At 45.5% G+C, this 23,993-nt stretch overlaps 1 protein-coding gene across 1 annotated transcript in view; it reads left to right on the forward strand.

Moving 5' to 3' along the window:
• Cdc123 (cell division cycle 123) overlaps window positions 1-23,806 on the forward strand; it is a 47,703-nt gene extending 23,897 nt beyond the window's left edge. The window contains exons 7-13 of the mRNA XM_052157751.1: window positions 6,228-6,276; window positions 9,620-9,695; window positions 11,711-11,833; window positions 12,713-12,741; window positions 19,785-19,913; window positions 22,721-22,857; window positions 23,593-23,806. Coding sequence (XP_052013711.1) covers window positions 6,228-6,276; window positions 9,620-9,695; window positions 11,711-11,833; window positions 12,713-12,741; window positions 19,785-19,913; window positions 22,721-22,807 — 493 coding nt within the window. The 3' untranslated portion in view covers window positions 22,808-22,857; window positions 23,593-23,806. The remainder of the gene's footprint in view (window positions 1-6,227; window positions 6,277-9,619; window positions 9,696-11,710; window positions 11,834-12,712; window positions 12,742-19,784; window positions 19,914-22,720; window positions 22,858-23,592) is intronic.
• Window positions 23,807-23,993: the final 187 nt, after the last annotated feature.

Genomic DNA, 23,993 nt, shown 5'->3' on the forward strand with positions numbered 1-23,993 from the left:
AACTACCGAACTCTCTTTCTCCAGTCTCTGTAGTAAGGATTTTAAGTTAACAAAAGCCAACTGAAAGTAGTTTACACACAGGGTTTATTGCCCCAACTATATTATTTCTAACATGTTTCCTGCCTATTTCAGGCTAATAGTTTGAGGGCTTCTTGTATCAGTTTATGCGTGTCCCTGGAAGTTAGGATGTGTTGGCTAGTTTTGTCACTGACCTAAGCTGCACTTACACGGTGCAGAGGTTTATTGTGAGTCATGGTTTTAGAGGTTTGCCTGTCACTGATGGCCGTTTTTTCAGTGTGTGGCAGCACAGTGCATCTTGGCAGGGATGTGTGCTGGGAGAGGCCTGTTCATCTATGGCAGCCCATAACAGAGTGAGACAGGAGGTGGTCAGGGTCCTGAGATCTCTGTCAGGGACACCCCCACTCACCCAACTTCCTTCAGGAGGCCCCATGTGCTGGAGGCCCCACTATCTCTCCAGACACTGAGGTGCTTTCACTGTGAGCACGTGGCCTTTGAGGGACTTCAAGTTTCAAGGTGTATCAGGGGTGATTGTGAAGCACGGGTCCATCAGAGTCTGTTATAGCAAGGCTGCAGGGGGGTTGGGGGGGGGGGAGGCCAGGGGCGTGGATGGTCTGCCCAGGGTCTGCCACAGGCAATGTTTTCAGTAGAGTAATAAGTTCTGGTTTTGTTTTTCCTGTTCTTCATGTGATGACTGTAGACAAGATGCTTTAAAAAGCAGAGATTGAATTACATCACTACCATGAATCTGCATAGTATTTGCTGACCGAGTTATTTGCCTACACATCAGCGTTCTCTGTGGTTAGACTTACTGACTTACTAAACTTCTTCTATTTTATTGATTGTCAGTTCACTATGAAAAAACACCTGACGTTCAGTTAGCAAGGAGAAGAAAAAACTGAGTGAGTAAAAAAGTAAATCCAGCCATCAAGGGCTCAGATTAAAAAGAATAGCTTTGACCCGGCTTGTTTTGGGTTGTTTGTTTGTTTGTTTGCTTGCTTGCTTGTTTGTTTGTTTTTTGTCTTAGCAATTCACACTTAGCTACATTCAGCATAATACTTTTCTTAACATTATCACAAAACTGGTTTTTACAGTAAGATGACCACCATCTGCAGGTCCATAGACCTCCAGTGGATATTTAAAATCAGATACTACTGAACACCATGTATACTGGCTTTCTTTTCCTATGCATATTCGCCTATGATAAGTTCCACCTTTTCCCTTCCAGAAATGCACATTATGGCTTCTTTGGACATATTTGACTTGCTAGCTCTTGGGGTCATTATTATAGTTCAATAGGGTTACTTGAACACAAGTAGTACAATACCAACGTAGTCCAACTTAATACCACACTAGTAACACATGGGTAGTATGTAACAAATAGATACACTAAAAAGTTGTTTCTGAAATTTTTAAAAATAAATGATCATAATTACAGGCAACTAAACTGTTGAAGACTTATATAATCCCAGATGAAGTTCAGCCAGAGCTCTCGGTGTGAATCTCGGGTGTACATGGACCTGGCATAGCCACACCCATGTTATGGTGGACCTGGCATAGCCACACCCGTGTTATGGTGGACCTGGCATAGCCACACCCGTGTTATGGTGGACCTGGCATAGCTGTGCCCATGTCATGTTCCAGCTTTACTCACTTAGATGACAGTGTGTATGATTTTCATGTCTTAGTTCCTTTCCGTTACAGTGAAACACTGTAACTGAAGAAAGGGGTTCTTTGGGTTTATGGTTGCAGGCGGTTAGTGTCCATGATGGCGGAGCGAAGGCATGATGGAGGAGTGGCTGGGAGCCCCCGTCTTAAACCATGAGCAAGAAGCAGGCAGAACTGACCAGGAGTGGTGCAGGGCTTTGAACCCTCAAAGCACATGCTCAGCAAGGACACGCCTCCTAAGCTGTTCAAACACTGCCACCAGCTGGGGACCAGGTTTTCTAATGCCTGCGACCATAGAGGACATTTCTTTCAAACCACCCAGGTCTGATTTTAAAAGAGAGCGTTTTGCCTCTTTGGAGAAAAGATTTATGATAATTCCAATCGCCCTTCCTTCACTCGTATCTTTCCCTTTCTACTGATGTTGAAAAATCTAAAGAAATGGCGTCTGCTTGTCAGATAGGCTCTTTCACCAAAACTCGAATTTCCCCTTTGCTGAAAGTCTTACCTTTGTTTTCTGCCAGTGCTCTAAGTTTTCTTCCATATAATAAGACCTTGTTTAGTGTGAAACACAATGTTGTAATCTGCCAGCTTTTTTTTTTTTGAAGAAAGAGTTGTTACTATGATCAGGTTGGCCCATCTTCTGCTCATCTGAGCTCCTGGACAGGTTCCCAGTGGCCTTTCTCTTCAGCCTCTACAGTCTCAGCAGCACTCTCTCCTTCACGAACACACTTAGCCGTCTGGTTAATTATCTCCAGAAGAAAATGCTTACAGCGATAACCTCCGATAGCACATATGTTCCAAAACTACTCATGGAAAAATTACATAAATGTTAAACCAGTTAAAAATAATGAGATAGGGTGGTAGAATGCAAACGTGCACTAAAATGTATTTTTTTAAGTACTAATAAGATCACTAACTGAGGGAGGAATTGGTACGTGTAGGAATAGAGAAGCATTTTGTGTGTGTGTGTAAGTTGAGGCTGAGGAGATGGATCAGTCTGAAGCGCAAGCGGGGACCTGAGTGTGGTCCCCAAGACCCACACAAGGCTGGACATGGCTGTCCTTCAGGAAGAGACATCTTCCCTTCAGGAAGAGAGGGAGGCCAGAGCTTGACGGCTCGCTAGGACAGTCCTGCAGTGTCTGCTCCAGTTGCTGCAAGTGTTGGGAAAGATGAGATGTGGCCTTGTTGGAGGAGGTGTGTCCCAGCGGGTGGTCTGGAAGGTTTCAGAAGCTAACGTGATTGTGTGTGTGTGTGTGTGTGTCTGTGTCTGCCTTGTGGCTCCAGTTTGTAAGCGCTCAGGTACTGCTCCATCCCCATGCCTTGCTTGCCCCCCTCCTCGCTGGTCATGGTGTTTGGTGAGGTGAGAGAGAAGCAGCTGAGAGGGGTATACAGAGCCCAAGGTCTTGATTGTGAGTTTATTCTCATCCTCTGGTTCATTGATTGTTTTCTTCCTCTCACTCCCTTCCTCTTGCTTCTACTTTTCCTCTCTCTTCTTTTTTCTCTTTTCCATTTTATTTACTTACACACTGTTGCAGGCTGACCTGGAACTTATTATGTAGCCCAGGCTAGCCTAGAAGTCTTAATAGTACTCCTGGGTCAGCTCAGCCTCCTGGGTCATGATACAAACGTGCACCATCACACCAAGCAGTTCCTGTTTTCCTCCCTTAGCCTGGATTATTTGCCTGAGACATAGATTATCTAACCTAGAGACAAGTAACCTGCTTGTCTCTGTCGCGGTTGGTGTCAAAACATAGGAACTCCATTAATATTCTTAGTGCTTCTCATGCTGGCCCTTGTGGGAAAGGGTAGTTATTTTTAAAGAATTGAACAATTGTAGTAATTTTTATTAACCTGACATTTCATGGCTTCAATTTTTATCAACATAAAACAACCTATAAGATTTAGTCTTGCTTAAGAAATTGTAAATATACTTAAAGTTAGTTTTGAAGTATAGCTCCTTTGGGTAACATACCTTAGTTGAATTTGAAGCAAGGGATTTTTGCTTTTAAGGGAAATGAGGTCCTCAGGTAGCACCTCTGAGTAGTAGGGTGTGTTAAAACAGAAGTTTCCTGACTTTCTCATGGAAATAAAATTTGGTTAGTGATAGATTTTGTTTCTTTTTTCAACACAGATACAGCTTGAGGCTAAAGTCTTGTCAATATGTGAGTTGTGTGTTTCTCTTTCTCTGGCCACTTCCCCCTCGTGCTCCCCCATACCCCATGCACACCCACTAAACTTAACCTAAGAGTTTTCTTAAGAGTTGTAGCACCTCCATCCACGAGCGACAGTGCAGCGCCGCCTGAGTGCTTTTGTCTTACTTGTTGTCTCAGTGCACGGCTGTAAGCATTCGCTGCTGTAAAAACAAAAAGTACACCTGTACCTTTCTTTTGAAATGTGTTGTAGATTATATCATTTGGTTCCCAGCTATTAGTGGTTATAGAAGTCTGCTCTCTCTGGATTTCAGCCAATCAAGTAAACCAAAATTATTACTGTTTGCAGTGTAAAAACATAAACGATGTAGAGTGCCAGCCAGCATGCCACACATTCGGTGAGGGCAAGGCTCTAGCCTGGGGTTTGTGTTTGGATGACCTGATGCTCCCGCCTCCATCTGGCTGAGTGTGGGCCTCAGCGCCTAGCTGCCTGCTCCTCAGACAGCTGTGAGGAGATGTTTCTGTCTTTCATTGGTAGAGCTCTTTTCCCAGCACATCAGTGTTAGCTCAACTTTACTGCTGTAACAAACAGGAGGAGGAGGATCTAGTTCCGCTCACAGTTCATCTAGTTCCGCTCACAGTTCGTGGGCTTTAATGGCAGGCTTTGTGGCCTTGTGGCTGTGTGCCCATAGTGAGGCAGAGCATTATGGTGGAGAGGTGCCCACCTCACGGTGCCCGGGAAGCAGAGACATGGAAAGGGATTGTGACTCAGTCTGGCTTCAAACACTCACCCCCACTGTGGTCAGCTGAAGTCCCCACGCTAACAGCTGCAGGCAAGTATTTAACACGTGAAGTTGTGTTTCTCCCATCCCGCTTCCAACCATCCTAGCCACAGAGCGGGAGCTGCCCTTGTTCGCACGCTCAGTTTCCGCAGTGGTGTATTATATATTACAAATGAGGCACATGTACAGGCTGTTTCATAACTATCTGTTTCTGTTTTTGCTTCCATTTTGTCCAACTGTCTCCGATAATGCATGCAGTGTTAAATTGAAAATAAAAGTAAATGAGTAGCAGTTGAGGGCCGTGTCCCCTGGCTCTCCTCCTGTCCTGGCTTGCTTTGCTTCTCTGTTGCTGTGATAAAATACAGACCCAAGGCAGCTTGCGGAGGCAAAGGATTTATTCCGTCTTCCTGCTTAGAGTTGTTATCAATGGCGGGAAGGTGGGAACTAAAGCAGAGGCCGTGGAGGAGAGGAGTGCCGCTTGCGGACTTGCTCCCCATGCTGTGCTCAGCTTGGTTTCTTATACAGGGCCCTGTGCCTGGGATAGCTCTGCCCCATGGACTCATCTCAGCCATCAGTTAGAAAAAGAAAATGCCCACAGACCTGTGCACAGCCAGTCTGAGGGAGGCGGCTTCTCACTGCACTTCCCTCTTCTCAGGTGACTCAAGTTTGTGTGAAAGTGACACAGAGTAACCAGCGCTGTGTGTCCACAGCTCTCACCCATTCTCCATCTCTGACGCGCACCCATGGGGCTAATCTCATCGGATTCTTGTGTTCACATTCCTGTCCTGCTGTAATTCGTTTCCCTTGGCCTCGCAGTGGATCCCTTTTCTGCTTCCTCTCCCCCCACACGTGACCGCCAGCCAGCTGCTCCCTGTTTGTTATGCCAGAGGATTTTGTTTTATTCTCCCTAGTGTTCTGAAATGATCTATGTACCTGCTAGTTTTCTCTGTTGTGTTTCTTAAAAGACGTTGGAGTTCTAGGTGATTCTGTGGGCCTAGAGCCTGGTCTGGTGCTTGGCACAGATGGACCTTTTATAATACTATATTTTATTGTTCATGACACAGTTCTTAGAGGGGGGGTTTAATGGAGGCCTGGCTTGTTCTGTCCAGCGTCTTTTGGAATGAGAGCCAAGCTGTCCGTTGACCCTCAGGGTGAGCTCTGAGGTTGATGGATAGTGGCAGACCCTCCTGCATCACTGAAGATGGACTGCAGCTGTGCGGCGAGGCTCTCAGAGCAGGGCTGGGGTCATAGGTGGACGCAGCCCGCTGACTGAGCAGCAGGGCAGACACAGCATAGACAGACCTGCTCACGCGGAGCTGCACAGCCTCAGCTGCAATGGTCTAGCTTATTTGCCAAGCTTGGACTCCTTTGAATTTTAGATTCTTTGCCCATTGACAGAAAAATGGAGATTATATGAGCTGCTCATGCTGTTTTGAGGATTAAATGAGACTGTATAGTGCTTAACACCAAGTAATGCTCAGTAATGATAGACTGAATTTGCATTAGTTTTTTTGCTTCTGGATACTTTCTGTGGAATCAAATCTCATATTGTTTATGAAGATGTTTATGCATAAATTAACAGAAAATCGCATTTTTTCTCTCTCCAAAGATTTATTCATTGTAATGATGATTCTCCAGATCCTTGTATAGAGTATGAGGTAAGCAACTTCTTTCACCTTTATAATATTGAGAATCCTGGACAAAGTTCATGAAATAGTGTTGCTTATTTGTAAGTAAAAATTGTAGCCTAATTTTTCTGGGAACATAAAGCCACTAAATTTTTAAATTTAAGAAATTTGTCATACCTATAGAAGAATATATATTATTTAGGTGGGGCATGGTAGGGCATGTTGGTCCATGTCTTTTATCCCAGCAGAGGCAAGCAAATCGCTGAGTTCAAGATCGGGCTGGCTACAAACCAATTTTCAGGCCAGTCAAATCACACAGTGAGCCTCTGTCTCAAACGAAAGAGGGGATGGGGTGGGAAGTGTCTTGGTCAGTGTTCTAATGCTATGAAGAGACACCATGACCACAGCAACTCCTACAAAAGAAAACATTTATGTAGGGCTTCTTACCATTTCAGAGGTTTAGTCTATCTCAAAGGCTTGGGTTCTTGAGGTGTCTGGAAGCATGGTGGCGTGCAGGCGGACATGGCGCTAGAAAGGGAGCTGAGAGCTCTGTGTCCAGATGGACAGGCAGCAGGGAGAGAGAGAGAGAGAATGAGAGAGAGAGAGAGAGAGAGCGCAGGCACTAAGCCTAGCTCGAGCATTTGAAACCTCAAAGCTCACCCTCCCTGACACACTTCTTCCAATAAGCCCACACCTCCTGACAGGACCACTCCCTGGTGACCAAGCATTCAAATCTATGAGCCTGTTGGGCCATTCTTACTCAAACCACCACAGAAAGAAAAAGAAAATGTACTATTTATAGACTATATATTAGAATATATATATCCTTTTATATATATATATATACACACTACACACAGAGAATATACACAATCTTGTATAACATTTATACTTTTCACCCAACCAGATCTAGTTCAGAGTCTGTACCTTCATGGCCTGTGCCAGCCAGCCAGGGCCACCACCCACAGGCTCTCCAGAGCTTCAGAATAGCGCCCGCCATGAGCTGGAAACCCAGCAGCAGGAGCCCGTGGCGGCCATCCCGCACTCGACTGCACTGCAGCATCCTCACCTTAGCGTCAGCACCTTGTGCCACTCGCTCCTCTCAGGGAGGGCACAGTGGGGGCAGTGACACGGGCGTAGGAAGGGCTGGAGTTGTCACAAACCCCAGGCTTTGCCCCGTTGTCTGAAAATGCACACATACATACATACAATGGACAGTATTCTTAAATACAGCTAATTTCTTAACTAATTAATTGATTCTGGGGTTTCCTTATCCTTTAAAAGCTGCAGAGTAGTCTATCACTTGTACTTACTCTTGATTCTTTTTGAATTTACACTGTCAAAGTACAGTATTTCTGAAATTTTTGAGGTAACTGACCATTTTAACTTTTTAATTGTCAAACATTTTTATGTTTGGTTTTATAGTATCTTAGAATTGGTACCATGATTTTTTTGGGGTTTTTTTTGGATTTGGTTTTTTCGAGACAGGGTTTCTCTGTGTAGCCCTGGCTGTCCTGGAGCTCACTCTGTAGACCAGGCCGGCCTCGAACTCAGAAATCCACCTGCCTCTGCCTCCCAAGTGCTGGGATTACAGGCGTGTGCCACCACTGCCCGGTGAATTAGTACTATGATTAAAATGTCCTTTATTATTGCTTCTAGACATCTCTAGCTATATGTACTTTCACGATCTGTCTAGGGATGGGGTTGCTGCTTAGTGAGGAAGTGTCTGTCTGCTGTGCTTCTGCATCCTCTGTATTGAATATCTGTATACCGATAGATCTTCTATGAATATATTGCATATGTGGAGCATTGAATTTGTTGCTTATTAGGCCGCCAAATAATTACTAGGCCTTAGAGTGTTTATTATTAGGGTCTTTACATACAAGTGTGAGCCCCCGGCCCCCTTATTTCCAGAGTGTATTTTCCCATGTCAGTCCTTTATAGCACCATTTCTATGCACTTTGCATATTCATATCTACTGTTTTGCTGAAGAGTGCACTGTGAAGTACCTGCTATGTCTGGCTGAAATGTCGTCTAAAGCTGAGGTTTACTTCCCGGTCCTCTGCTGTGTGATGCTGCAGCATCACGGCAGGACACTAGAGTTACAGCTGGGGAGAGATGGTCCTCGAGCAGTTACGGTGGGAATGTACAGCAGAGTCCCGTGCAGCACATGCTTCTGTCCATCTGCCACCATGCACGTACGCATTCCTGGGCCACTGCCTGAAAGACAGACAGGAACCAGAAAGCCCAGGTTGCTTCCAAGGCCAAGAAAAGAACGGGCCAAGGAGAACGGCTTTACCACTTTGTGCTTTAAAAACCCACTAGTGTGTGTTACTTAATGCTGTTAGTGTACCACAGCTGCTTAACTTGTTGCTAGATTAAAAATGACGATACCCACATTACATACACACTTGTACCCCTGGATTGACTTTTAATACATAAGAATATATAATATTTTAGGTTGAGGCTCACAGGGTTTTTGTTTTTAATATTTTTAATTTAATTTGTTCATTTTATGTATGAGTGTTTACAAACATGTCTATGCACTGTGTGTGTGTGTGCATGGTGTCCACAGAGATCAGAAGAGGGTTAGCAGATTCTTCTAGTCTTGGAGTTACAGGAGGTTGTAAACCCAGCATATGGGTGCTGGAATTGAACGCAGTTCTCTGCAACAGCACCGAGTGCTCTTAACTACAGAACCATTGTCACATTTTAAAATACCACATTTGCAAGGTTTGACCGAGAGCTCACAGTAATAAAGGGTGAGCTCAATGCATTTTGAAGTCTTAAGACATTTAATAAAAAACCTTACTTTTCTCTAAGAAGAGGATATTATTACCAGAAGATATAAATACCAGAAAAGTTGAGGAGCCACTCCCCAGCTTTGACCTTAGTGATAACGTTTTGGTCTTTCTGGAAAGAGTGAGAGAGGAAGGGTGGGGAGAGGAGGGAGACTGAACCTCCATAAGTAGTTCATAGACTATCTTAAAGCTTTGTAAACAGTCATGCCGCCGATGGAACCCAGGACCTCAGTGCTGAGCAGACAGACAGACAGACACTCTTCAAGAGGCACGTGATATACAAGCGGCAGGGCAGGCACGTGATATACACACAGTGGCGGTGAGATTTGACTTCTCTAGCAGCACCTCATCTCTCGAGCTGATGAGTGCGCCTAGGGCTCCAGGCTTCTTACTCAACACTAACACAAGCCAAACCTAAACCCCAGTCTTGACAAGGTTGCATCTCCTGTCACATCTCCTATCCTAGGTGGCCCCTCGATCACAAGCCCACTTCTAACAGCAGTCATTATAATAAGGTCCCGACCTGAAAGGGCTTTCTCATTACCCCTGCTCTGTGTACTCCTTGTCCACAGCTTGTTCTCCGGAAATGGTGTGAATTAATCCCTGGGGCTGAATTCCGATGTTTTGTCAAAGAAAACAAGCTTATTGGTGAGTTCTTTTCATCCCTGAAGGTAATCTTTAATGTGTAAATGTTTCTAGAGTCAGACCCAGATCTAGATAAGTGCTCTCTTATAGCCCTTTCCCCAGAGCAGCCTTTAAAGGAAGATGGCTAGCAAGGTCACCCTGGGAAAGGTCGCCAAGCTTGATGATGGGAGGCCAGCCCCGGAGCCCACATGTAGGAGAGAACTCACTCCTGCTCCTTGACCACCACGTGCATTTGCTTAAATAAAGGTGTGTGCCCCTCACACACTCATGTGTACCCATGCACATTAAACAAGCAAGTAATAAGCTTTACTTTTAAAAGAGAAAGATAACTGTGTTGTAAATTTTAGAATTTCTGCTGGGCAGTGGTGGCGCGCACCTTTAATCCCAGCACTTGGGAGGCAGATTTCTGAGTTCAAGGCCAGCCTGGTCTACAGAGTGAGTTCCAGGACAGCCAGGGCTACACAGAGAAACCCTGTCTCGAAAAACCACAAAAAATAAATAAATAAAAAATAAATAAATTTTATTTTTCTGGTTGAGTTATATTTCATTGTCTGTATATATTGATTTTATCTTTATTTTGATCTTATATGAATCAGAATATCACCCTACTTCATAAATACGTACAGTGATCATGTTTCATAGAAAAATAAAATAACCAAAGGAGAAAAAAGCAAACTTTTGATGGAAATAACTTCAGTAATTAGGACAGGGGGTTGGTATTGAGTCTGGAGTTCTGTGTTACCTAGGGTCCTGAGCCCATGTTAGTTTCTATACAAGAAGGTGGCGCTGTTGATCCTGTCTGGACTCTAGAGATGGAGGGACAGCATTTACCATTCTCAACCAGTGTATGGAATAGTGACCTACTTCTTGTTAGAAAGTTTTGTTTTACTGGCAGTAAAGTGATTATGGTAAAACAAACGTCATCAAAAGCTAAATTTTAGCATCTTCCCTTTTTTAAAGATTTATTTTATTTACTTGTGCATGTGAGTGTGTCTGTGTGGGGGTATGTACAGATGCCCATGTAAGCCAGAAGTGATGGATTTGCCTAGTGTTGAAGTTGCAGGACGTCATAAGATGTCTTAATGTGGGCGCTGGGAACCAAGCTCAGGCCTCCTGGAGGACAGTGCACACTCTTAGCTGAGCCATCTCTCTGGCCTCCTGGACGCTCTCTGTTATTAGGGTGCTGTTTAGTACAGGAACAGAAGAAAATGTACACAACAAACAAGTATATTTCTTGTCTTGTCACCTGTGAAGTGAGTGTCCTGTTAGCTCTCACTTCCTCAGGCTATGGACTGAAGATGAGCTGTTCTTTTAAAATGTTTGCCAGTGTATGTTTTCTGTAAAGTAACATTTGTTAACCATGGGACATGTAATGGAATATCAGCTTACCGGTTCTCATTGAATGTGATGTTGGCATTTATTCTTATAACTAAGATAAACGTAGGTATTCGACTGTTATATATTCCATAATTTAAGTATGCTAAAGAGGAAAACTTGAGTGTGTGACTAAGAACTCAGAAGCCTTTCTTTACAGCAGTTTGAAAGACCAGGCTCTGAAGACAGATCATCTTCCCCAACACAAGAAACCCAGGCTGCTTTTGTGAAGTACAGTGTGATCATGGCAGCCAGGTGTGTGTGAGGGCTCTTTTACATGTTCCCATCCCCCACACCTGGAAGAGGATGTGGATTTGAAGTGAATGGCTTTAAACATAAAAGCAGCAGGCGCACGCATGCACACGTTTAGAATTGCCACTCGGAGGTTTTACTAAGGAAGCCGTTTTGTGACTGAATCCTTTCCACCCTGCTAAATAAAATACCTACTTCCAAAATTAAGTCTGTGGCAATATGGAGCCTAAGATCACCATCCACAGACCTTTGCTGCTGAGTCGTTGGAGCTGCTGTCACCTGTGCGGTCTCCTGGCCAGCGGCTCCAATAGCCTTGATCACTATGGTAAATTATGTTAATTGGTGTTTTACAGGTATTGTATAGTAACAGTTACTGAATGTTTTCTTGTCAGGTATTTCTCAGAGGGACTACACGCAATACTATGATCATATTTCTAAGCAAAAAGAAGAAATTTGCAGATGCATTCAAGATTTTTTCAAGGATCACCTACAGTATAAATTCCTAGATGAAGACTGTAAGTATTCCTATTGGTGCAGTGAAGTGAGACCTGGCAGTGGTCGCTGAGCCTCAACCCCTGTGGTCTGTCTGCAGTTCTCAGCTCAGAGTTGTGTGCCCTACGCTGTATTGTGTTACAGTTAGTGTCACTGATGACTGTGTTCATTTCACCCGTTTAATTAGATAATATCATAACGCCAGGGCACTTCTCTCCATGCTCAGAGATGTTGGTGCGTTTTACCAGACCAACCCATGGAAAGCACAGTGCTTCTTTTTTAGCTTCTGTTATCTGAAACTTTTGTGGCTGCAGAGCAAACAGCTGGGTGTTGTTTTGAGGAACTGAAAATTTGTGGTATATAAGAGAGTTTTCAAATAGCATAGAGCTAAACCTATGATTTATGCCTTTTATACTTGCTAAGACTGGGTTCCATAGCATATTAACTAAAAAATAAGATGAATTGTGCCTACTCACGATTACACTCTCTGCTTTCTTTTGAGACTGTACTTGTTTCCCACATGTGAGACGATGTATGTGATGGGAGTCCCCCTCACCGACATTTGTCTTGGCGACAGCTTCCTCTGCCGTGCAGGCAGCTGCTTCAGACTATGCCGCTGTTTGGTTTGCATTTTTAAGCATAAGGAATCATTACAGTTAGACTTTGATTTCATCAGTGAGTCTGCTAATTGTCGTGTTAGGCAGAGTCTTACACTGTAGTCCAACTGGCTTTGACCCACTGTGGTTCAAGCTGGCCTCCTGCCTTAGGCATGTGGACCACCATGAATACTCACAGCTGATTATATTCTACTGTGTTTAGTAATAAAGTATACTTGAATTTTCAAAAAGATTTAGGTTATAAAAGCATTCACTTATTAGTAACTGAGTTTTTCTTCTTTACAGTTGTGTTCGATATTTACCGAGACAGTAGGGTAAGTACTGTAGTAACTTGCTCTAAAACCAGGAATGCTGAGCACAGTGCACAGCCATTAATCTATGAAGGGACTGTTGCTCAAAAAAATGTGTTCTCAAGCTGAAGTCTGTGAAATTCACAATACAAGGTTATTCCTTACAGTAGCATACCCAGCACGAGTAAACTCGGAGTGCATGTTTCTGTGGAGTTAGCTCCAGCTGTCCTAAAATTTGTTTTTTGTTTGTTTTTGTTTTGTTTTCTTTGTTTTGGTTTTCAACACAGGGGTTTTCTGTGTAGCCTTGGCTATCCTGAAACTCACTTTGTAGACCAGGCTGTCCTCAAACTCAGGGATACACCTGACTCTTCCTCCTGAATGCTGGGATTGGAGGTGTGTACCCAGAGGGAATTTGTTATATGAACCAGGTTGGTTTTGAACTCATGACCCTCCTGCTTTTGCCTCCTGTGTGTTGGGATTACAGGGTGTTCCCTAAATATAGGACTTATTAGGCCGCTTATGTCCTTCTTCACACTTTTTGGGAGGTCTGGGCCTACTGAAAATAGTTCATTGTACACACTTAAGATTAGGAATTTGTCATTTGATACTTATGTTTTCTCAAGTCGACTAAAAGGTTCTCTGTGTGACTTGCTTAAGCAAAGATGTAAATTTGTTTACATGTATTTTTGTCCTTTAATAGATTTGTCATTTACATTTTTTGAGTGTGCATTTATATTCATATTCATGTGGGAAGGCTGTGGATAAGTGAGTGTGTTCATGTGGGCTGTGCACATACCAAAGGACAACCTCGGGTGTCATCCTCACAAGTGCTGCCTGCCTCCCTGAAGCAGCATCTGCATTGGCCTGGAGCCCAGCAATGCACTGAGACGAACTGGCCGGCGAGCCTGGGGATCTTCCTGTCTGTGCCTCCCCAGTGCTGGCTCCGAACGTAACAACCATGCCTAACATGGCTTCTGGGGTTTCTGGGGATCAGACTTGGGTCCCCAGGAATGTGAGGCAAGCCCTTTATCACCCTAGCCCAGATTAACGTTTTTAACTTAAGTCTATTTGTTATCTAATACATAAAAACATAAAATGCATGTGAATTTAATGTTTTAGTGTGTGTCTGCATCGTGTGATGTGTAGTTCTGGAAAGTCTTATGTAAGTGAACTAATCCAGGAAAAAGGCAGGGACCACACGATCTCCTTCATATGAGAAACCAGAATAGTTTCTACTCAAATATTTGTCATTCCTTTATGGCAAGAAAGTTCAGAATTCTCTCACTTCACTGACCCGAGTGTGTCATCACTGCCTAGCAAGCACTTCGAGCCTGCAGCTTGTAGTCACGTTCCAGGGGAGGCAGAAATGTGGCCTCCTCATTGGAGGTGACAGTATCCTATTCCAGTACTAAAATGTTGGCCCCAGTGGTCACCCCTCTGTGCAGTAGCATATCAGAACCTCTTATTCTTTACTAACTTTGTACACGAATCAACTTCTGCCGTGTAGCTCCCCATGCCAGTGCTGGTAGCCGTCTTTCTACGCTTAGCCTGTGGAAGAATCCTGGGTTGATTTCCCATATGAATGACATCATATTTGCTCTTTGCCTGCATTAGTCCACTTTTGTAAGACTTTCCAGTTGGTCCACACTGCCTCAGAGTACCAGGCAGCAATGTTTTTTATTGCGCAACAGTGTCCTGTGGTGTTTGCACCACCTTTTTCTCTATCTATTTATCAGCTGATTGTCTGTTAGGCTATCTGCACTTCCAGGCTGCTGTTTTCGTGTTCAAATAAAGATGGGAAGGCAACGCTTCCTCGGGTATTCACGTCTTTGGTTGTATGCCCAGGACTAGGATGCTGGGTCAAGTGGTGTGTCTGTTTTATCTATCTACTTACATGATCATGTGAGAGCATGGGCACTGGAGTGTGCTTCTGTCTCTCCACCTTGTGGGTTCCAGGGATCGAACCCAGGCCATCAGACTTGTCAGCAAGTGCCTTCAAAGGCTGAGCCTTCCTCGGAGCCTGTGTTTAACTTCTGTGCTCTCCCTGGGGCTGGACTAGCTTTCCTTCCCCCACAGTACACGAGGACATCTGTCCCCGCACCCTCGCCAGTGCTTGTCACCCTTGTGCTTCTGGCTGGTGAGAGGCAGGACCTCACTGTAGCTTTAATTACACGCATCAGTGGGGGTGTTTTGAGCATTTTTCGCATCTGTTAGCCATCTCTAAGTCTTCATTTGAGAGACTTCTAACACTTTCAATTAACATCTTAAAAGTAACGCAAACTGGTGGAAAAGAAACAAAAGCCTGACATACAAGTTTCCTGCCGCAGGGACCTCACTGGCTAGGCCTCGTGGTCTTCTGTGAGTCCCACCTGATGACTGAGCTGTTTGTAGATAATGCTTTCTCATGTCTGACCAGCAGTGCCTTATTCCCCCCCCCCCCCAAGTGTTCTAAAGTGAGGATAGCAGAGCATTAGAAAGAAGGCTGCGAAGTGAACCGGGCTGGGAGGATGCTCCAGAGGATGAAGTGTTCCCAGGGGAGGCTTGATGGGCCGAGTTCAGGTCCCAGAGCCCTCACAAAAGTTGGGTGGTCGTGGCGTGGAACCTGTGAACCCAGCATTCCAAGGACAGAGGCAGGGAGTCCCTGGGACAGGCTGGCTAGCTAAAATAGCCAAATCAGCAAGCACTGGGCCCCGTGAGACACTCTGCTCAATAAGTAAAGTGGAGAGAAATCCAGGGAGACACCTTGGCATAAGGCTCTGGTTTTCACATGCATGTATCCATACACATGTGAACACATATCACACATGTACACAATCACAAATAAAAAGATAGATGAAAGGAGGTGGAGAACAGGAATGATGCGTGGGAAAGTTTCAGATGGGTAAAAAGAAACCTCAGAAGATTGGGAAGCAGGGGTGATTCCGCAGGCCGGAGTCGCTTCTCTGCTTCTTAGTAAAGATGCTGGCAGCTCACTCACTCGGCCAGTTGTTTAGTCCTGTGCTGCCCACAGGAAGTGTCAAGTAAGATAACCTTGGACAGTGGAGGAACTTATCTTGAAGTGAAAGTGACAAACGTGTGTTTGTGAGGAATGACCTGCGGCAGGTAGCATCTTGGCAGTTAGAACAGGGTAAAACCCTGTCTAGAAGGCTTCTTTCCCAGAGGCTTTTATTATCATTTAATTCTGTATTTCAGTCTGTATAATGCTGTGAGGGAAGTGTTATCTGCCTACATTGTGCAGATACTAAACCAGTTATTTCATATTGGCAGTTGGAAATGTTGCAACCTGCCAAGCTGCGTCCCTGGCAAATGTCCTGATCACCAACTCAGTGGGGTGACAGGTAGAGGCAGCTGTGTGGCCTGTAAAAGGGTTGAGGGAGTAAAGTGGAGTTGAGTGAGGACGTGAGTAATGGTAGCTGAGATCCTGCGGATCTGAAGAGAGTTACATTTTTAAAAGTGAGAAGCACGCCAGTCTAAACATCCTGACAGTTTCTGTTCAGAGACTTAGACCATATTGTAAAACTCATTTGCATTTACTCAATGGTACGTGTATCAGAGTTTGTTAGACACTTTCCTGAATATATTATTTGGTGGCTATTCTTGTAGAAAGTTAACTCGTGTCTATAAGTAGTTTGGTTCGTGACATGCAGCTGAAGTGTTGGTACCTGGGGACACTGTGACCATCTGTGTTTATTGTGGTTGGGCAAGTTGATTGAGGGCTGTAAAGTCTTAACTGTTGTACCCACATCAGGTCAGTCGGTCTGTGGCCTGCCCATTCTGTGAGTCTAGGGTGGGGCACGGGAAGGTTTCAGAAGTTCCCTCAGGGATGATGATGTACGCCTAGGATTTAAAATCCTTATTTACATTCTGTGTGTGTGTGTGTGTGTGTGAGAGAGAGAGAGAGAGAGAGAGAGACAGAGACAGAGACGTGGGGGGGGGGGTTGTCACTATGTAGCTCTAGCTAGCCCAGAACTCACTGTGTAGAGCAAGTTGGCCTGGAACTCACAGAGATCCATCTGCCTCTTATTTTAGAATCTTAGAAAATAAATGTGTTCCTTTCTAGGCTTCTCACTGTGACTTGTGTTGCTGTTAACTTGTTTTATTGCTTTCTGGACAGAACGTTGTTTAATTTCGAGTCTTGCTATTGTAAGTTTGGCTTTGTAACTTGATCATGCCAAAGGAAGTCGCCGTGTTCTGCAGACCGTGGATCTAGACCAGGCTTGTTGCTGAAATCCATAGCTTTGGAAGGAAATGGGCATCCCTTTCAGATGACACACATACTCGGGGAAGGGATAGAGATACGGATGCACAGTACTGGCAAGGATTCTATGTGCTATTTGTTTACTTATTTACATGTAGACTTTATCACATGGAAAAAATCTTGTCGATATTTTTTTTGTGGCCACTTGATTTATTAGTTACTGAACAACCATATATGGTCAAATCATTTGGTTTCTATAATTGTGTTGGTTTTTAAGTAATATACTTTGAAGTCATGTTCTTAGATAACACTAATTCTTCTATTTTGATGAAATGTGATATAAATAAAAAGAGGAAATGTGAGTTTTGGCTCACTGTCTCAGAGGTTTCTGACCATGGCCATTGGGTCCCATCACTGTGAGCCTCCGCGGCCTGAGATGTGAGAGAAGGGGGCCGTGGAGCAGAGCTGCGCTGGCGGGCTTCTGTTTGCTTTTCCCCCTTGAGGGCCCCATCCTTTGGAGTTTGTGTGCTGCCAGTATTCAGGGTGGGTCTGCCCTTCAGGAGCTGCCCCTTCAGGTGCTGGGGACACCTCCCAGCAGTATACTCTGAAGTGTGTGTCCTGGGTATCTCTCAGTCCAGTCTAGGTGACAATTGAGATTAACCATGACAGATCATTCAGTTGAAATCTTATCATTAAGTAGGGACCTTCCCTATTCCTAATTCTAATTAGGCTTTTGTGTGTTTTTCATTATATATTTTATCTCATATTAATAGTGCTACAGGCTTGGGTTTGTTTTGAGATTTATTCATTGTTTTTAATGCTTTTATGTTTAGCTGTCTTATATACAGAACATTGCTGGGTTGTATGGGGGAGGGTTTTTATTTGGGGATGGTTTTTCTTGTTTTGTTTTATTTTGAGACAAGATCTTTCCAAGCAGCCCAGTCTGGCCTTGAGCTTGAGGCCATCCTGCCTCAGTTTCCTGACTGCTGTGAATCACCATCCTCACCTCCTGTAGTTTGATCTCTTGCTTTGTGATTTCCCTTTCATCTCATTGGTGTTTGTTCACTTACCTGTTTTAGTGTGGATCCAATTTTGTCTTTTTCTACACATCCTACTAATAGCTGTTGTGGGAAATATTAAAATGCGAGTTCCCGTGCTACACTGAGCACCGGTGGGCTACGTGGGCCCAGCCGAGGGGGCTCCCAAGATGTCTCCACCCGACTCACTAAGTTCCCTCTGGCAGGGCGCTACCAGGCCAGCCCCATGGTTTAAAATCCCCACAGCCTTTCGTGGTGCATATCAGGCAAACTCGCAGTTTGTCGCCTGCCGTACCTTTCTCTTTGGAACCCAGTTGAGCCACTGCATGAAGAAAAATACTACACAAACTTAATTCAGAGCAGTGGTGGCTCACACCTTTGATCCCAGCACTTGGGAGGCAGAGGCAGGCATCGATGTCTGAGTTCGAGGCCAGCCTGGTCTGCAGAGTGAGTTCCAGGAGAGCCAGGGCTGCACAGAGAAACCCTGTCTCAAAAACACAAAAACAAAAACAAAACAATGGTAACTCAATCTCTGGGCACAGCAACTAGAATGCTAATCTTCTAAGCCATATTAAAGCTAAATTCTCTGGTGACAAATCCTGACGAATCTGCCATTGAAACCGAGAGACTCTAGTAGCTACATCTTCTCCAGTTGCTATCCCTGTCCAAAAAGCCCTCCCCTGCTCCCTCTCTTCCTACTTCCAAGCCAGAAGGCCCACCTACTCACCCAGTGATTGCTCTCTTTCTTCTTTTGGGGTTGCTTACAAGGAGTCAGCTGACAGGTAAACTGTTCCTAGGTTCAGACTACCCCTCCTGGGAGAGCAGAATTAACATCAAAATACAAGCAGCACAGAACCGTCCACAGCAAATAGCTCCCTAAGGAAACCTGGCAGTATGCCTGGTTGACCTGTGGCTAGTAGTAGTTAGTATTGTTTCACATAGTCTAATAATAAAGGAGTGGATGCCAGACTGATGTGTGCAGATGACTCAAGTGGCAAGAGAAACCTTCTCATGGGGATTAGATAAAATAGAAATATTACACATGTGACGTGGTGAAAACTTGAACTGGTTCGCTGCCATTGGTTGGACAGTTCTAAAGCAAGCCCTAGTAAGGCACCTCCTCTAAAACTGTGTTTTAGCCCAGATTAAAATGCTGTCTCAGCATTCTCCTTTGGCATGTCCAAATTTGTACACACACACACACACACACACACACACACACACACACACACACACACACACACGGCGGGTTGGGGGTCAGGGGTGAAGTATGAGAGAATGGAAACCAGAAGAACAAAGATAAAATGTCAAGGAAGCACGTCTGCTGTATGTCCTGAGTGACTCTGCGGTCTAGGATTGCACCCATGTTCACCTTGATTCCCAGTTCACATAGGTCTGTACTGACCATTTCCCACCGAGGGGTAGCAGCCCTGATCTCAGCTGAACAGGCTGGAGCATTCTTCCCTTTGGTTCGTGCCTAGTGGACTGTCTCTGAAGACAAGAAAGCGCTTTCAGAGACTGATAGAATCTTTTCATCTTCTCTTCATATGCTTTGATTCTGTCATACACACAGAATACATGCTACATTGATGACTTGTAAGGGAAAATATAAGAAAATGCCTTTTGTTTTGTTTTGTTTTGTTTTGAGGCAGGGTTGCTCTGTGTAGCCCCCATGTCCTGGAACTCACTCTGTACACCAGGCTGGCCTTGAACTCACAGAGATCTACCCGCCTTTGCCTTCTGAGTGGAAAATGCCTTTTAAATAAGAGAGCATAGGTTGTATTTGCTTTTATTTTATACTTAGCTGGGTTTATTCTTTCTTCCCACACCAGGGGAAGGTGTGGCTGATTGACTTCAACCCGTTTGGGGAGGTCACAGACTCGCTGTTGTTTACTTGGGAAGAGCTAACATCCTCAAACAACCTACGTGGTGACGTCAGTGAAGGGAACGCCCAGGAGCAGGTAAGACCAGCCATTGCCTTCTGACAGGGCTCACTCTCTCCCTCGGCTGTGCAGCCAGGACTTGGACCACAGCAAGGGTCAAGTAGACCCTCCTTCCTGTCACAGTGTTCAAAAGGGTGTCCATGTGTGTCAGTCCCTTCCCTGGAAAGCTGACTTTTTCTGCTTATTCTGCTTTTATTATCTCTGCCTGTCATGCTCACCTGGAAAACCTTCACCCTTAACTCACACAATGGCCTCTCTGGCCGGTGCTCCTGCTGAGTGCTCACCGAGAGCAGTGGCAGCATGCCTGTCTCTTCGCAGTGTCACCTCTGCTTTCGTGACCACTGTCCCTGGCCAGCTTTCCTCTCAGTTGGCCCCAGGCTGGTCCCACTTCTCAGGGCCCTCTCCTCTTCCAGCCATTGTTCTTGCCTTCCTCTCAGCAGATCCTCCCTGTTTCTCTAGAAAGCAGAACCTACCCAGCCCAGGCGTCTGCAGAGCTGACGCTGGCCTGTCGTCCTAAGCCGCGAGCTGTCTCCGGTGTCCAGCCTCTTTCTGCCTGCTCCTGTCCGTTCCCGTGGATCCCATCTGAGTTTCTTGGTTTTAGGCACATTTTTACTCACATGCTTCCTTTCTCCCATGTTCACAGCTTGCCTTTCCGTAAATAAATTTGAATTACCTTTTTCTACCCTTAAACAGAATAATGCATGCTTGCCCGAGGAGCTCTAGGCAGAGTTGGTGGCTGTGTGGAGAGGAAGCGTCACTGAGTGGCAGCTGCAGTGGAGTTCCCCCGCTCACGTAGACAGCCTCCTGGCCGCGCTTGTGCTCAGGCAGGGGCCCTGACCAAGTCCAGCTGTGCAACAGCTGTCAGCGCCCGCCCACCCCGCCCACCCGGAGCTGCGTCTCCTCGCAGCTGCCCCCTCGGCTCCTGCCACCTGCCCTCGCTTCGTCAGTCCTCTGGCAGCCAGCTTCTGCCCTACCACTCTGTAGACCTAACCCTGGCAAGGACCCTAAGTGACTTTGACCTCACAGTCAAAAGTCAAAGAGAAGGACACACAGCCCTTCTCTTAGTGACATGCCCAACAGGCGCCTTCCTGCTCCACACCGTTCCTTCTCCTGAGACACAGTTTCTGCTTCTCTGACTTGTTTGCCTTCACAAGGAGCATGCGCTTCGCTCCCCTTTCCATTGCTTTCCATGGCTCTGGCCTGGGCCATCTTTGGCTCTTCCTTCGCACCTGAGTCAGATCGGTGCTCAGCCTACGCAGTCCTTGCCAAAGCGCTGCCGCCCGTGTTAGACTCAGGGTTCCAGAGGACGGTGTCTCTCCCAGCCTTGGTGTATCCAAGGGGCTAGCACAGAGCCAAACCCTGTGCATGTTTGTCCTGTCAACCACTGAAGGGATTTCACTGTTCTAAAGTTAGCCATTGACTTGAAACATTGGAAAGATGCCGTAAGTAGGAGACCTAACAGTTGTTGAACAGAAGTGGTTTTACAGGATTGATCTCCGGGAACACGGTCTCTTATTTACTTGTAAATCTTAGCAGTTGGGACTCATTTGGTTCCGGCTTCTTCACCATCATGTGCCCTGCTTGTCCCTGAACCACAGGGACGAACACTTCCCTCTCCCCCTGAACCCTAAGAAGCCAGCTCTGCGGGAGTCTGTGTTCTGGCTGTCTCCAGAGGCCGCTGTCAGCCCAGGTGTCCCTTAGTGAGGTCACCGTCTACAGACATCCTCGCTGCTTACCCTCTCGTCACATCGCCAACTCCTGGTGTCTGCAACTGTTCTCACTGGGTGACAGCCTAGCTGACACTCTCGCTCACTTACTGACCATCAGTCTCCAGTCTCACCACTCACTCCTCCCCATTCCCAGAACAAAGTCCAGTACACAGCCGGTGATGCTTGTCAGGTTTATCTGTGTGAGATGTGGCTACTTTCTAGGGCTTCCTGGTCCCAGTGTATTCTAGTTCCTGTCTTGTCTTGCTCTGCAGGACACCAGACATCCTTACCTAGATTTCTGGCACCTGGGAGGTCCAAAGCTAAGCTTCTGTCTCTGGAGTCCTTTCTAGCATAAGGCAACATGTAAATGTCATACGTAAGACCTTGACCAAGTACGTTAAAAAAGGACTTGGGTGACAAGTGACCTATGACCCTGCATGCAGCTCACATAGATGATGAGGCTGCAGATGATCTAAGATGAATATAAAAAGATAATGGGAGCTGGGTGGTGGTGGCACACACCTGTAATCCCAGCACTCTGGGAGGCAGAGGCAGGCGGATTTCTGAGTTCGAGGCCAGCCTGGTCTACAGAGTGAGTTCCAGGACAGCCAGGGCTACACAGAGAAACCCTGTCTGGGGGGGGGGGGGGAAGACAATGGGAGTCAACACTGATTTGCCCTTGCTGTGAAGGGACGGTCCTTTCTTCCCAGGGTGAGTCCCTGCGGGGAGCGCACAGCCCCACTACCCAGCAGGAAGGTGGGAGGCGCAGAGCTCTGGCCTACAAGGCATTGCTTGTGCACAGAGCTGACTAACAGGGCTCTGGTCTGCTCAGGAGCTTCTCCACGTCACAGTTTGGTACACGGGCAGCTCTTAGAGACCCACCGAGCTCTCCGGGGCATGCTACTGGGAAAGACTTTTCATTCATTTCTTATGAGTGTGTAGAATTATTTTAAATTCCTGGTGCGTCTTTTGTTTTAGCTCTAGGGTCTTGTTTTTCTTCCTGCTCCGGTTCAGATGAGAGAATGGCATGGGGACTGTGCTGCTGTCATTCCTTTAATCTGGAAAATAGACCTGAAAAAACAAAATGACAGACTTTACTGTTTTCTGTTTGCAAAGGATTCTCCAGCTTTCCGTTGCACAAACAGTGAAGTCACAGTGCAGCCCAGCCCCTACCTGAGCTACGGGCTGCCAAGGACTTCGTAGACCTTTCCACCGGGGAAGATGCTCACAAGCTCATAGATTTTCTTAAGCTGGTAAAGTATATGGAAGTTTATGTGCTGGTCCTCCTTTCAAGTTGGGATTCAAGTGTGTTTTGTGACACTTCCTTTCAGTCCTCGCCCCCCCCCTGGACCTTTATTTGATGATTATACGTCAAAGAGGCAATGCAGGGGGCTGGTGAGATGGCTCAGAGGGTAAGAGCACTGACTGTTCTTCCCAAGGTCCTGAGTTCAATTCCCAGCAATCACATGGTGGCTCACAGCCATCCATAATCAGACCTGATGCCCTCTTCCAGTGTGTCTGAGGACAGCTACAGTGTACTCACATATAATAAATAAATTAATTTTAAAAAAAGAGGCAATGAAAGAGTTGAATCGCTTTTACACATGAGTAGGATCCATGGGCTGAAGGGGATAATTTATCATCCGGATGACAGAGGATACTTTAATGACATACAGTCACTTAGAAAAGTCTGCATTCTTTGAAGTATGTATGTTGTCAGGGGCTTGAAGATCTAGTCTCTTCTGCTACCACACAGTAACTGTGACTATAGGCTGTGCATACCTGTGTAATAAAGAGAAGAAAGTATTCAGATGCCTGAGGCTTGAATACTCACCTAGGAGCCAGCTTATCAAGCTAGTTAAAGATTGCTTTTTCCATAATTTCTAGCTACATCTTTTGTGAAGCCCTTTAGACAGCTTCGCCTCCTGAGAGAAGCAGTGGTCAGTCAAAATATGCTTCTTCAATGTATTCGTGCTCTCCTTTGACAGAAAAGAAATCAACAAGGAGGACGACTGAGTGCTGCTTGAAGAACAAGTCAAGAGGGAAACAGCTACGCCAGAGGCCTCACATAGAACACAACTCCCCAGTGACCCAAACTAGGTGCAGACAAGTGGGCAGGAAGCAGAATCACTGGCTTTGATCTTCATGTATATTTACCTGGAGAGAGATGGAGGACCTTTGGTAGTTGTAAAAAAACAACAACAACAAAAAAAAAAAACATAATAAATAGATCTTAAATATAAGGAAGCTTACTGTGATGGTTTATAAATGCTTGGGCCAGGGAGTAGCATTACTAGAAGGTATAACCTTGCTGGAGTAGTTGTGTCACTATGGGTGTGGGCTATGAGACCCTCATTCTAGCTGCCTGGAAGCCAGTATTCTCCTAGCA

The sequence above is a fragment of the Apodemus sylvaticus genome, chromosome 14, assembly GCF_947179515.1.
Source record: "Apodemus sylvaticus chromosome 14, mApoSyl1.1, whole genome shotgun sequence".
Classification (NCBI taxonomy): domain Eukaryota; kingdom Metazoa; phylum Chordata; class Mammalia; order Rodentia; family Muridae; genus Apodemus; species Apodemus sylvaticus.